This window comes from Pongo abelii, chromosome 15, assembly GCF_028885655.2.
Source record: "Pongo abelii isolate AG06213 chromosome 15, NHGRI_mPonAbe1-v2.0_pri, whole genome shotgun sequence".
NCBI lineage: Eukaryota > Metazoa > Chordata > Mammalia > Primates > Hominidae > Pongo > Pongo abelii.
In genome coordinates this window covers 38,407,072-38,420,346 of record NC_072000.2, presented here as the reverse complement: position 1 = coordinate 38,420,346, position 13,275 = coordinate 38,407,072, and the positions used below count along the sequence as shown (strand labels likewise).

Here is a 13,275-nt window from a genome sequence, read left to right as displayed (position 1 = left end):
AAATGACAGATTTTGCATGCCCCTTTAGATTTAAGTATATTGATTTCTTACTAACATAGTGTATTAGTCTGCTTGGGCTGCCATAACGAAATACCACAGACTGGGGTGGGTTAAACAACAGAAATTTCAGAAATTTGTTTTCTCACAGTTCTGGAGTCTGGAAGTCCAAGATCAAGCAGGGTTGGTGTCTGAAGAGGCTTTTTCTTGGCTTGCGGACAGTGCCTTCTTGCTATATCCTTACATGGCTTTTTCTCTGTGCATGTCAGATAACAAGATCTGTGGTGTCTAAGAACACCAATCATGTTGGATTAGGTCCCCACCTTCATGACCTTAATTACCTCCTTAAAGGTTCTATCTCCAAATACAGTCACATTGGAGGTTAGGGCTTCAACATATGAACTTGGGGTTGTGGAGAGGGGACACAGTTTAGTTCATAACACCTAATAACTTGGGTAACTTTGTATCTCATATTTTTCTAATGGAAATTTGAAATATGATGATGATGATACATTTTATTTTAATTACAGGGAAAAGAGGACAAAATGGATTTAAAGAATTTACAAGGCAAGAAGAGATCAACTGTGTAACAAGAGAGCCTCTTACTGCTGATGAGGAAGAAGCTTTAAAACAGGAACACCAACGAAAAGAGAAAGAGCTCTTAGAAAAAATCCAAAGTGCCATAGCCTGTACCAATATCTTTCCCTTGGGTCGCGACCGCATGTATAGACGATACTGGATTTTCCCTTCTATTCCTGGACTCTTTATTGAAGAGGATTATTCTGGTCTTACTGAAGACATGCTGTTGCCTAGACCTTCATCATTTCAGAATAATGTACAGTCTCAAGATCCTCAGGTATCCACTAAAACTGGAGAGCCTTTGATGTCTGAATCTACCTCCAACATTGACCAGGGTCCATGTGACCGTTCTGTGCAGCTGCCAAAACCAGTGCATAAGCCAAATCGGTGGTGCTTTTACAGTTCTTGTGAACAGCTAGACCAGCTTATTGAAGCTCTTAATTCTAGAGGACATAGAGAAAGTGCCTTAAAAGAAACTTTGTTACAAGAGAAAAGCAGAATATGTGCACAGCTAGCCTGTTTTTCTGAAGAGAAATTTCATTTTTCAGGTAAATTTTTAATGAATATTGTTTTTACTTTTTTTTCCTCCCCTAATCTCTGGTCATTCAGGATTAAGCGTTTTTGCAACCTATTAGAAATACATTTACAACACCTTATCTTTGATTTAGGCTGTCCTTTTAGTTTGCAAGTTAGAGTTTGGGAATGTATTTCTTTATAGAAACAAGATTCTCTAAATTCCACTGGATTCTGTTTGAATTATGAGGAACACATCTATGGTATAACAAAATACATATTCTCCCTGATCTCCTTATTCCTTGGTAAGTAGACTCTGAAACCCAAGAATAGACTCTAAGGCTGCCATCAGTTTTGGACAGATTATGGTGAGTGAGGTTACTCATTAAGAGTTTTGGCTGAAAGAAGTTCCACTAATGGTCACTTCTTTGGAGCTTGGCTGCAAGGGCAGGTCGGATAGCAGCATTTCCTGCTTGATGGTTCGTCCACTGATGACAAATAAGAAAAAGCAGTAAGGCATTTTTAGATGTGAGTTTTTATATTAATAAATTAGATTCTCTAGGTAAAGAATTGCTTACTTGTTTCCTGTGGGAGAGAAAATAGAGCTAAAAACATTTTAAATTAAATCAAAATTTAAAAAAGGATTGCTTAAATTTAGGGGCATGTTACCATGACCACTTCAGTTTTTTTCAGGATTAAAAACTATAGATCACAATTATTGGGGGTTTTTTTGTTTTTTTGTTTTTTGTTTGAGACAAAAAACAGGCTGTTGGGCTCACTGCAATCTCTGCCTCCTGGGTTCAAGTGCATCTCCTGTCTCAGCCTCCCAAGTAGCTGGGATAACAGGCGCCTGCCACCACACCCGGCTAATTTTTTGTATTTTTAGTAGAGATAGGGTTTCACCGTGTTGGCCAGGCTGGTCTCAAACTCCTGACCTCAGGTAATCCACCCACCTTGGTCTCCCAAAGTGCTGGGATTACAGGCATGAGCCACTACCCCCCCGCCAATGTTGAGCATCTTTTCATGTGCTCATTGGTCATTTGTCTATCTTCCTTAAATATCTATTCAGATCCTTTGCCCATTTTTAAATTCAGTTGTCTTTTTATTGTGCTGTAAGAGTTCTTTATATATTCTGGATACAAGGGCTTTATGTATTTATTTAGAGACAGGGTCTCACTCTGTTGCCCAGGCTGGATTGCAGTAGCATAATCATAGTTCACTGCAGATTCAAACTCCTGGGCTCAAGCAATCCTGCCTCAGCCTCCTGAGTAGCTGTACAAGGGCTTTATAAGATAAAATGATATTCATTCATTCATTCATTCATTCATTCATTTGTGGCACTTGAGGATTTACAAAGCACTTTTATATTTGTTATTTCAAGATCATAACAGCCACATGGAGTAATTATAGTTTTTAATAAGAAAATCATAATAAAAGTATTTGATTAATATTTCAGACAAACCTCAGCCTGATAGCAAACCAACATATAGTCGGGGAAGATCTTCCAATGCATATGATCCATCTCAGATGTGTGCAGAAAAGCAACTTGAACTAAGGCTGAGAGATTTTCTTTTAGATATTGAAGATAGAATCTACCAAGGAACATTAGGAGCCATCAAGGTTTGTACTTGTTCCCATTTTTAGTTTGTCTAATCTACTTGGTCCAGAATTTTGGTCATATTTGTTAATTATATGGCATAGACAAGGCATATGTGTTTTGAATAAACACCAGAGAATGATAAATTTTTTATGAAAACTAAGTTTATTCCCCTGCATCAAAATATTTTTTCTGATATTTTCATCAGATGTTGAAATGCGTAAGGATATTTTCTTCTTCCTTGACTAGCCCCTGCCTTCTCTGCTGAGTCTGGTTGGTTTGTTGGTTTCTTTGTTACCTTTTTAAAATCTGTAATTCATGGCTGATAATGTATTCTGTTCATGCCTTTGCCATCATCTGTCACTTTTTTGCTATCAAGTGACCAATCTTAGAACTGTTTATGCTTTATTTATACAGAAAGTAAGGCATTATGGTTTTCATCTTTGAAGAATATGAATTCCAGTTTGGCCACTTAGTAACCTTATTTTTGGATACCTTTTTGATTCATAATCATTTCTAAAATATCGATGAATTGATTTTATATGTATATTGAACTTCATACCTCTCAGAAGCAATATATTCCATTTTTCATGGTTAGTAAGTTTGAATTTTGTTACAGGTTACAGATCGACATATCTGGAGATCAGCATTAGAAAGTGGACGGTATGAGCTGTTAAGTGAGGAAAACAAGGAAAATGGGATAATTAAAACTGTGAATGAAGACGTAGAAGAGATGGAAATTGATGAACAAACAAAGGTCATAGTAAAAGACAGGTACAAAAAGATTTTTCTAAAGTAACCATTACTTTTCCTTGCCATTTTAAGGGTTTTTTTCTTTTTTTTTGGTTTTTGGTTTTAAGTAAATATGTTGCTTTTTCTTATTTTAAAAACTTGTCGTGAGGACCTTGATATTTGTAACCACTGGAATGATCATTTTCTAAACCTCAGGATCTCTGTTACTCCGCTTTGTACTAATGCAACCAAAAAACAATTCATTCGAATACTGATAATTTCTTAAAGTTTTTTTTTTTAATCTTTGAACTTAAGGTTTTATTAATTTTGGAAAGTAATTATACTATTATTCTTCTTTTCTGTAGGAAAACTTAGTAAATTAGTAAATTCTGGTAGACTTGAATATTATTTGAGCCAGGCAAGATGGTATGGGCCTGTAGTCTCAGCTACTCGGGAGGCTGAAGCAGGAGGATCACTTGAGGCCAGGAGTTGGAGACCAGCCTGGGCAACATAGTGACACCCTGTCTCTCTTTTTTTTAATTATCTGGGCATGGTGGCATGCACTTGGTTTTTTTTGTTGTTGTTATTTTTTGAGACGGAGTCTTGCTCTGTTGTCAGGCTGGAGCAAAGTAGCACAATCTCGGCTCACTGCAACCTCCTACTCCCTGGTTCAAGCAATTCTCCTGCCTCAGCCTCCTGAGTAGCTGGGATTACAGGCACGTGCCACCACGCCCAGCTAATTTTTGTATTTTTAGTAGAGACAGGGTTTCGCCACGTTGGCCAGGATGATCTTGATCTCCTGACCTCGTGATCCCCTCCTCGGCCTCCCAAAGTGCTGGGATTACAGGCCTGAGCCACCACGCCTGGCCGGCATGCACTTGTAGTCCCATCTATTCCATCGTTGTACCCCAGGACTTCAAAGCTGCAGTGAGCTAATAATGATTGTGCCACTGCACTCCAGCCTGAGCAACAATGAGACCTCATCTCTAAATAAGTATATATAAGTATTAAATATTATTACTAATCAGAATCTATATCCGTATATCTATAGATACTTTTATTTTTTCAAGATTATTTTGGATATTATATGCCTTTAAGCAGTTTGTCATCTAGAAGGGAACAATGGAGAAACATGAGGCTAGCATTATATTTACTAGAACGGGGTACTGATAGAAGGTTATACCCAGTGGAGATGAAGTACATGGGCGGGCTACTTGTCTTAGTAGTACATGGGAGATAGTAAAGGAAGTGCAAGAGGAAGTGACTGCAAAGCTGAGCCCTAAAGTTGAGAAAAATAGGACACTGGGAAGAAAAACAATGTACAAAGGCTTTGAGTGAATGAGTTTGCACTTTAAAATGATCATTTTAGGCCGGGCGCAGTGGCTGACACCTGTAATCCCAGCACTTTGGGAGGCTGAGACAGGTGAATCATGAGGTCAGGCATTCGAGACCAGCCAGGCCAACATAGTGAAACCCCGTCTCTACTAAAAATACAAAAAATTAGCGGGGCGTGGTGGTGGGCGCCTGTAGTCCCAGCTACTCAGGAGACTGAGGCAGGAGAATGGTGTGAACCCGGGAGGCAGAGCTTGCAGTGAGCTGAGATCGCACCACTGCACTCCAGCCTGGGCAACAGTGCGAGACTCTGTCTCAAAAAAAAAAAAAAAGGGAAACAAGAGAAATAGAGATAAGCTGCCCGAAATACTTAGGCTTTAAGGCCCATCACAATGTCACCTCTCTAAAACCTTTCCCATAAGCCTTCCCTCTTTTACTCTCTCTCCTTCAAATATTTACCCTTAGTCCTTCTAAATGAGTCTCCCTTCCCTACTAGTTTACTGCAACTCCATGAGATTGAGGAAATGATTTTTTACAAAGGTATAAATAAGCATTTGAACCAATGAATGGACTCAAGTTTTACCTAATAGTGTTTTTAAGTACCATAAACTCTTGATTGTTTTAATTGTAGACTTTTGGGGATAAAAACAGAAACTCCAAGTACTGTATCAACAAATGCAAGTACACCACAATCAGTGAGCAGTGTGGTTCATTATCTGGCGATGGCACTCTTTCAAATAGAGCAGGGCATTGAGCGGCGCTTTCTGAAAGCTCCACTTGGTAAGTATCTGTTTTTATTTCAAAATATTAGTTGTGTTGTAAGTAATTTTGAGTTGGTCTTTAACTAATAGAACTTTATTGGCTGACATAATGAAATTGAAAGTCTTAAAAACTTGAGATGTTTTCATTTTTAAATGAGTTCTTTTAAGGTGAGATTTATTTTTAGAATAATAGTCTTTTGTGAAGAGTTTCATCAAAAGAAAGATTACCAGCTAGGCACAGTGGCTCATGCCCGTAATCCCAACACTTTGGGAGGCTGAGGTGGAATCGCTTGAGCCCAAGAGTTTGAGACCAGCCTGGGCAACATATAGCAAGAACCCCATCTCTACAAAATTAAAAAAAAAAAAAAAATTAGCTAGGCATCATGGCATGCAACTGTAGTCCCAGAGGCTGGGGTGGGAGGATCACAGGAGCCCAGGAATTTGAGGTTACAATGAGCTATGACCACACCATTGCACTGTGGCCTAGGTGACAGAGTAAGACCCTGTCTCTTTAAAAGAAAAAAAAGATCACCAAAACCTATAACTAGTCAGACCTTGAATAATCAAAGATTATGTGTAACTTTTTTTTCTGTTATTTGAAAGAGAACCCCAAATAAGTGACTTAAAAGTTTACCATTTGAGGCATAGTTTGATGATATGAGTCACTGACCCACATGCTGTATCAGAAATACCAAGTGTTAAATCAGAAATACCAAGTGTTAAAAGGAACACGGGTGAGGAAATGCTCTATAATTTATAGTGAGGAATAATACTATCTGTATCACTTTTTGACAAATTAGGAAATTAGTGGGTTTTTAGGGACTAATCAAGGAACCTAACCATTATGTTTTTGGGAAAATATCTGTTTCAGAATTCTAAATCAACGTTTATATCATAACTGTCTCTAATTCCCTGTTGTCTTTTTGAGATGTTTAATTTATAACTCATCATGTTGAGATATTTATATTCTTGTAATGGGATCATGGAAGAAATAACTTTCTTAAACCCTATCTTTTTGGTCTCCTATTGAAAGAACTACTTGAATTGACTAAAATCCTTAAATAATTGTTTTAGCTGGGGGTGGTGGCTCACGCCTGTAATCCCAGCACTTTGGGAGGCCGAGGCGGGTGGATCACCTGAGGTCAGGAATTGGAGACCAGCCTAACCAACATGGTGAAACCCCATCTCTACTAAAAATACAAAATTAGGTGGGTGTGGTGGTGCATGCCTGTAATCCCAGCTACTTGGGAGGCTGAGGCAGGAGAATCGCTTGAACCTGGGAGGCAGAGGTTGCAGTGAGCTGAGACTGCACCATTGCACTCCAGCCTGGGCAACAAGAGAGAAACTCTGTCTCAAAAAAATAATTTTTTGATATCTCATTATTGGAACAAAGTTTTCATAGTGAAATCAGAGCAGTTTTGAAATGTGAATATATTTGTCAACTTTTTAAATTGAAGAGTTGTGGCCAGTATCTCATTAAGTCTATTCACACTTTTGTAAATTGATAATCCTACCATAAGCTTAATAACCCACTGGCCACACTGAAAGTAGCAATTGTAAGAAATAAAATATGTATAATCACAGCTCCCCAAAGATAGCAGAGTTGGTATTTGCTATGTCACTTTTATTTCCCAGTCTTCAGTATTTCTTAGGATTTTCTTTGTGTAAATCCAGTTATGTGTTACAAGGGATCATCACCCTGTTATTACAACCACATATTAATACACACTTAGCTAAATTAAAATTTCAAATTATTTGCAAATCATGCAGGTTTTATAAATGTAAGATCCTGTTACTACTAACACTGTGATTCCAAAAGAGTAAAAGGATAAGACACAATATTGCTCATTTTCCCACTTCTGAAATTTTCATTAAAGTTTTTTATAAGTTGAAGGGGGGAAAATCAAATTGTTTAGTATGTCTATATTTTCATCTGCACAACTTATTAAATATTTAGACAAAGAAAAAGGTTAACATTGAGAGTTGTTACAACTTGTCTAGAAGGTTATATGAGAGACACTGTTCCTTATGCTGGTTTGTATACAGTGGTTTTCAAACATTAATTTCATTCCAAAAGATAGAAAATTATAATTCAAGATCTTAAGAAATAAGTGAAATAAGAAAAGTTTGTTACTTTGGTAGTGTCAAAGTTAAATATTGGTTGAAGTCAAATGTTGGTCATTTATAATATGGGTGTCTACTGTTGCTGCTCCATAAAAAGTTATTAGAATAACTTAGGCCTTTGAAAGGTCTGTTTTGCACAGGACAGCAGGAGATGGGAGATAGGCTATCTGAAATACAGTAATCAAGAATATCATTAATTGGGGAGAGAAAAGCAGGTTTTACTTTATGAATATTTGAGATGGAATATATATCGAAATTCTCCATTCACCTGATAATATTTCAGGATAGCAAATTAATCATAGTAGGCATTTTCCCAATTTAGCTTCAGAAATCATTTCAGTTTCTTGAGGAAGCATGTACAAAATAAAAATTCTACTTACGTTCTACCTCTCTAATATGTCCCTTTTATTCTAGAGATTAATCATACTGATAAAAGTAGACTTTTTTTCATTTGGGGAAGATAAAATCATGTTTTAATTGTTTTAGGTAAGATACATGAGGATATTTTTTAAGATTGATAATTCCGTTATTTTTAAAGTCATACTTATGGTTAAACCCTTAAGCTATGAAAAAAAAATCCTCAACTAACTATATCAATTTGAAATTAGGTAACACAGAAATTAATAAGGATCAAAAGGGAGATAGAAAAAAAAAGGACAAGAAAAAGAGAGAGGAAGATCAATCTAGTGTGAGAGATGGTAAATTTTTAACTTTTTAAAGAAATTTATGTTTTGTCTTTTTAAAGAATTATGATTTTTACTTTCTCTATGGCTGAATACTGATTTGCATATTTAGCTTTTGAAGGAAAACCTTGGATTTGATTTTTTTGGAAGGGAATGGACTTGGGGGTAAGCTTAAAATAGTATCTTCCTAGCATTTCCCTTTCTATATTTCACACCTCAGCTAATCAGTCTTCTACATTGGCATATAGAAAGTTGACACCGGTGAATCTTCGTATACTTAGCTATTAGTGAAAAGAATGAATGGCTATGGAACTTATGTTTACCTGTTTCACATAAAGTATTTATTCACAGCATTTTTTTTCTTTCACTAGCTTGGAGAGACATAGGACAAGAGTTTTTATGTTTTGTCCCCTAGAGAAGCCTGTCCTGGTCACATGGATTACTGTATAGTGGCCATTGAACAGTATGAAGTCTCCCATTATAATATTTGATTATGTGACTGCCAGTATTTTATATTAGTAAGATCCTTTTAATAATTTATTGAGGAATTTATCTGTGCTAGCATAATGGAAGATAAAAGATAAACAAGACATTTTCTGCCCTTTACAGTTGTGTAATCTGGGGGGAAAGCAAGGTTTAAGATAAGGAAACAACAGAAAAATGGAATCAATTGTATATACTGTTTTCTATCCTTATATCAGTACTATGCAAAAATAGAAAAATAGGCACATTCATTATGGACTAGAATAAGAATTGGGCCTTGAGCTACTGCTGGTTTAATTTTCTTAAACCACCTCGTTAATCAAATCCCATAGCATTTCACCAACCTCTGCATTAAAAAATCATTCAAACTAATTTCCAAGATTCTAAAAGTTCTTCATACTTTGTCTTTCTTCCCATTCCTTCACATTGACCTCTGCAACCTTATTCCTTGCCATTACCAGTGAGAATATGCTCTGATTTACCCAGAAAGATAATGATCTTTGAACTAGCTATTCTTGCTACCTCATTCCTTAGAGGCCCTGCTCAGGCCAGAACTTTTCATGAAGGCTTATATTTTAAAAACCAAGATAAGTAAAACGCTCACAATGACAGGGGAGAAATAAATGCATTTAAGTGGACTGTACTCTCCAATTATTATTATATATATATAGAGAGAGAGAGACAGAGTCTTGCTCTTGTCACCCAAGCTGGAGTGCGGTGGCACAATCTGCAACCTCTGCCTCCTGGGTTCAAGCAATTCTCCTGCCTCGGCCTCCAAAGTAGCTGGGACTACAGGCACCTACAACCACGCCTGGCTAGTTTTTGTATTTTTAGTAGAGGTGGGGTTTCACCGTGTTGGCCAGGCTGGTCTCAAACTCCTGGCCTCATGTGATCCATTCCCCTCAGCCTTTCAAAGTGCTGGGATTACAGGTATGAGCTACCACATGTGGCTCCAATTAAAAGTTAGATACAGTTTTGGATAGTTGACAGGGAAAGTGAAGAAAATAGAAGAAAAGACTATATTAACATAAAATCTAGCTGGTTTATATACTGTCTACAAAAGACACACCTAAAACAAAACAACATAGATAAAGATGGAAAAATATTATTGATGCTGCATTCTAAGTAATATCTTTGTATTTTCCCAACTGCATTAACATCTCAGCTTTCAAGAGCCATTTGACCCATCCATTGTGTTTTTGCCTCTGTTTTTAATCTCAATCATTTTGAAAAGTTCTAACTGGATCTTTTTCAAACTGCCTGGTTATTCATATTTTAAACTTCTTAAAACATATTAAAGTTATTTTATATTCTGTTTCTAATTCTAGTATCTGAAGTCTTTATGAGTTTGATTCTGCTGGCTTTCACTTAATGTTTTGTTTCCACATGTGCCTTGTGGTTTTGATTAACTCTCATTCCTCAGATTTGATCTGTGAAAATCTCTTCAGAGAGAATTTGCAAAGATTTGTACTTGTTTCTGCCATTCACTTGAGGTCACTAGCAATCCTAGACTACTTTAAAATCTTAGCCTATGTTTTTTTGGGTTTTAAACCTGTTCAAGGCTTTGCTTGATCCTCAGGGAGATTATTTTCCCTTTCTAACCAACACCGAAGTCCAAGTGAATCAATTTTCTTGCTCTCCATTTTTTCATGTAGCACCTGTTTCCACTCTGACACTTGAAGAGGTAGCCTTCTGGGGTCCTAGCTTTTTAGAGAGGGACTAACCACCTTGATGGGCCCTAAGTTTCATGTCCTGTCAATCTCACCCTGCTCGACAGACAAACAGGAGCTCAAGGTCCATTGGTACTTGACAGGTCTCTGCTTTATGGTTTTAACTCATTGTGTATTTCTTCACTTTTCCAGCTGTACTAAACATTCCTTGAAGATAGGGACCATAGAATAGACTAGTTTCATATCTTCTAAAGTGCTGCACATAGGGGGAGCTATACAGTGCACAAATAACGATAGTAATATTAGCATTTACTCTGACAGACACTTCATATGCCTTATGCGTATTATCTCATTTAATGTTTCCAGCAACCTTAGAGGCAGATACTCTCCATGTATTACAGTTGAGGAAACTGAGAGACAGATGGGTTAACTTGCCCAAGTTCATATGGGGGAGCCAGTACTCACCTCAGAGCAGACTGACTCCAAAGTCTGCATTTTCTTAACCGTTATACTACTGCCCAGGAGGTTTTATTTGAGGATAATAGTAGGAAATAATGATATTATAGAACCAGATTATGTATGGAGTTTTATATACCTTGCAGAATTAAGTATAATGTTTTAGGAAATTAAGGTGGTAACAATATTAAAGATTGAAGTGGAAATCACACACCAGTATAAAATGACTATTGATTGATAGCATTCAATCAGATGATTAAATTTTTTAGCCCAGAAGATAAAGAATGGTGATGTTAAGTGACAGAAGGTTTCAAATGTTTCTATATAAATATTAGTGCTGAAAAATCCTTTTTGGTAGTATTAACATTGTTTTTACTTACCACAATTTTAAAACTATTTTCTTAGAGATAGAAGATATTTAAGTTGGAGAACAGTCCATCTTTTATATGAGATGAGGAAGTAACACTTCATTAAAATGAATAGTAACTTAGACTTGGAATCATATGTAACCAGTTTTTAAAATTAGCTCAAGATTTGATACAAAGACTAGATTGAGAACACATTGTCTGAATCATTTTTCTCTTTAGCTATTAAAATCCCTTAGCATTTGATTTATGAATTTAAGTAATTCCTTATGTCATAAACGAGATGCGGCTCAGCAAATATTTTCCATGAGATTTTTGTTTTTAATATCAGTATGGTCTTTTTGTTAAGTATCAGAAGAAAAGAAATGTAAAATCTAACCTATATTTAAACTACCAACAAACTATTTCTAGGAAGATTTACTAGGTTTGCCTAAAAATTGTAATCACTTTCTCTTTTCATTTAAGATGCCAGTGACAGTGGGCGTTCTTATAAAACAGTTCTGGACCGTTGGAGAGAGTCTCTCCTTTCTTCTGCTAGTCTATCCCAAGTTTTTCTTCACCTATCCACCTTGGATCGTAGCGTGATATGGTCTAAATCTATACTGAATGCGCGTTGCAAGATATGTCGAAAGAAAGGCGATGCTGAAAACATGGTTCTTTGTGATGGCTGTGAAAGGGGTCATCATACCTACTGTGTTCGACCAAAGCTCAAGGTATTTTTTTCTTCTTATCAGATTAGAAATGAGACATTAAGATTTTGAGCAATAGATGATTAATGATCATTTATGTGATTTATTCAGACTGTGCCTGAAGGAGACTGGTTTTGTCCAGAATGTCGACCAAAGCAACGTTCTAGAAGACTCTCCTCTAGACAGAGACCATCCTTGGAAAGTGATGAAGATGTGGAAGACAGTATGGGAAGTGAGGATGATGAAGTTGATGGTGATGAAGAAGACGGTCAAAGTGAGGAGGAAGAGTATGAGGTAGAACAAGATGAAGATGACTCTCAAGAAGAGGAAGAAGTCAGGTAAGTCCTAACATGCAATAAAATGAGTCAGTAAGTCTTCGTTAGCCAATTTCTCCACTATTCAAATACAAATGGAATAGTTAGGGTCTGTAACTTAGTTTAAACTAATATATAGGCCAGGCACGGTAGCTTATGCCTGTAATCCCAGCACTTTGGGAGGCCGAGGCAGGCAGATCACCTGAGGTCAGGAGTTCGAGATCAGCCTGGCCAACATGGTGAAACCCCATCTCTACTAAAAATAGAAAAATCAGCCAAGGTGTTGGTGGACACCTGTAATCCCAGCTACTCGGGAGGCTGAGGTAGGAGAGCTGCTTGAACCCGGGAGGCGGAGGTTGCAGTGAGGTAACGGATCACGCCATTGCACTCCAGTTTGGATGACGAGTGAGACTCCATCTCAAAAAAAAAAGAAAAAAAAAGAAACTAACATATAGTGGCCTGAAGTTACCCTTGCTTATTATATATTATAAACATTCAAAAATATTCCCAAGGGAGTATTGATAATTTGGGGAATCTCAGAGAGAGTGATAATGCACTGTATTTTTATACTTCTGCCACATTAGCACCTGGAAACAGCTTCTATACTACCATATAACTAAGTATTCTGCAACTTAGCATGCTGTGTCATTCAGGCCTAGTGAATGAGTGTGGAGCCTGGATATTCCTTCTGTGGCAGCACTGGGGCAATCTCCCCTTATTTGAACCTCCGGTTGAGGGCCAAAATAAAGGGATATTTAGAATTTTATATCCACAAGGTAGATATACAGGCTTACCTCAAAGATACTGCCGTTTCAATTCCAGACCACAGCAATAAAGCAAGTTACAAATTTTTTTGGTTTCCCAGGGCATATAAAAATTATGTTTACATTACACTGTAGTCTCCTAAGTGCGCATGCAGTAGCACTATGTCTAAAAAAAGAAAAGTACATTTCTATATCTTAATTTAAAAATAATGTATT

General features: G+C 36.9%; 1 protein-coding gene across 4 annotated transcripts in view; it reads left to right on the top strand.

Moving 5' to 3' along the window:
• Positions 1-13,275, top strand: part of BAZ1A (bromodomain adjacent to zinc finger domain 1A) — a 119,774-nt gene that overhangs the window by 95,355 nt on the left and 11,144 nt on the right. For 2 of the 4 annotated variants that reach the window (XM_054530014.1, XM_054530011.1), the window contains 7 exons: positions 528-1,124; positions 2,546-2,709; positions 3,306-3,460; positions 5,382-5,530; positions 8,244-8,333; positions 11,758-12,005; positions 12,093-12,319. In XM_054530014.1, coding sequence (XP_054385989.1) covers positions 528-1,124; positions 2,546-2,709; positions 3,306-3,460; positions 5,382-5,530; positions 8,244-8,333; positions 11,758-12,005; positions 12,093-12,319 — 1,630 coding nt within the window. The remainder of the gene's footprint in view (positions 1-527; positions 1,125-2,545; positions 2,710-3,305; positions 3,461-5,381; positions 5,531-8,243; positions 8,334-11,757; positions 12,006-12,092; positions 12,320-13,275) is intronic. The other 2 variants (XM_054530013.1, XM_054530010.2) reach the window with 1 other exon arrangement.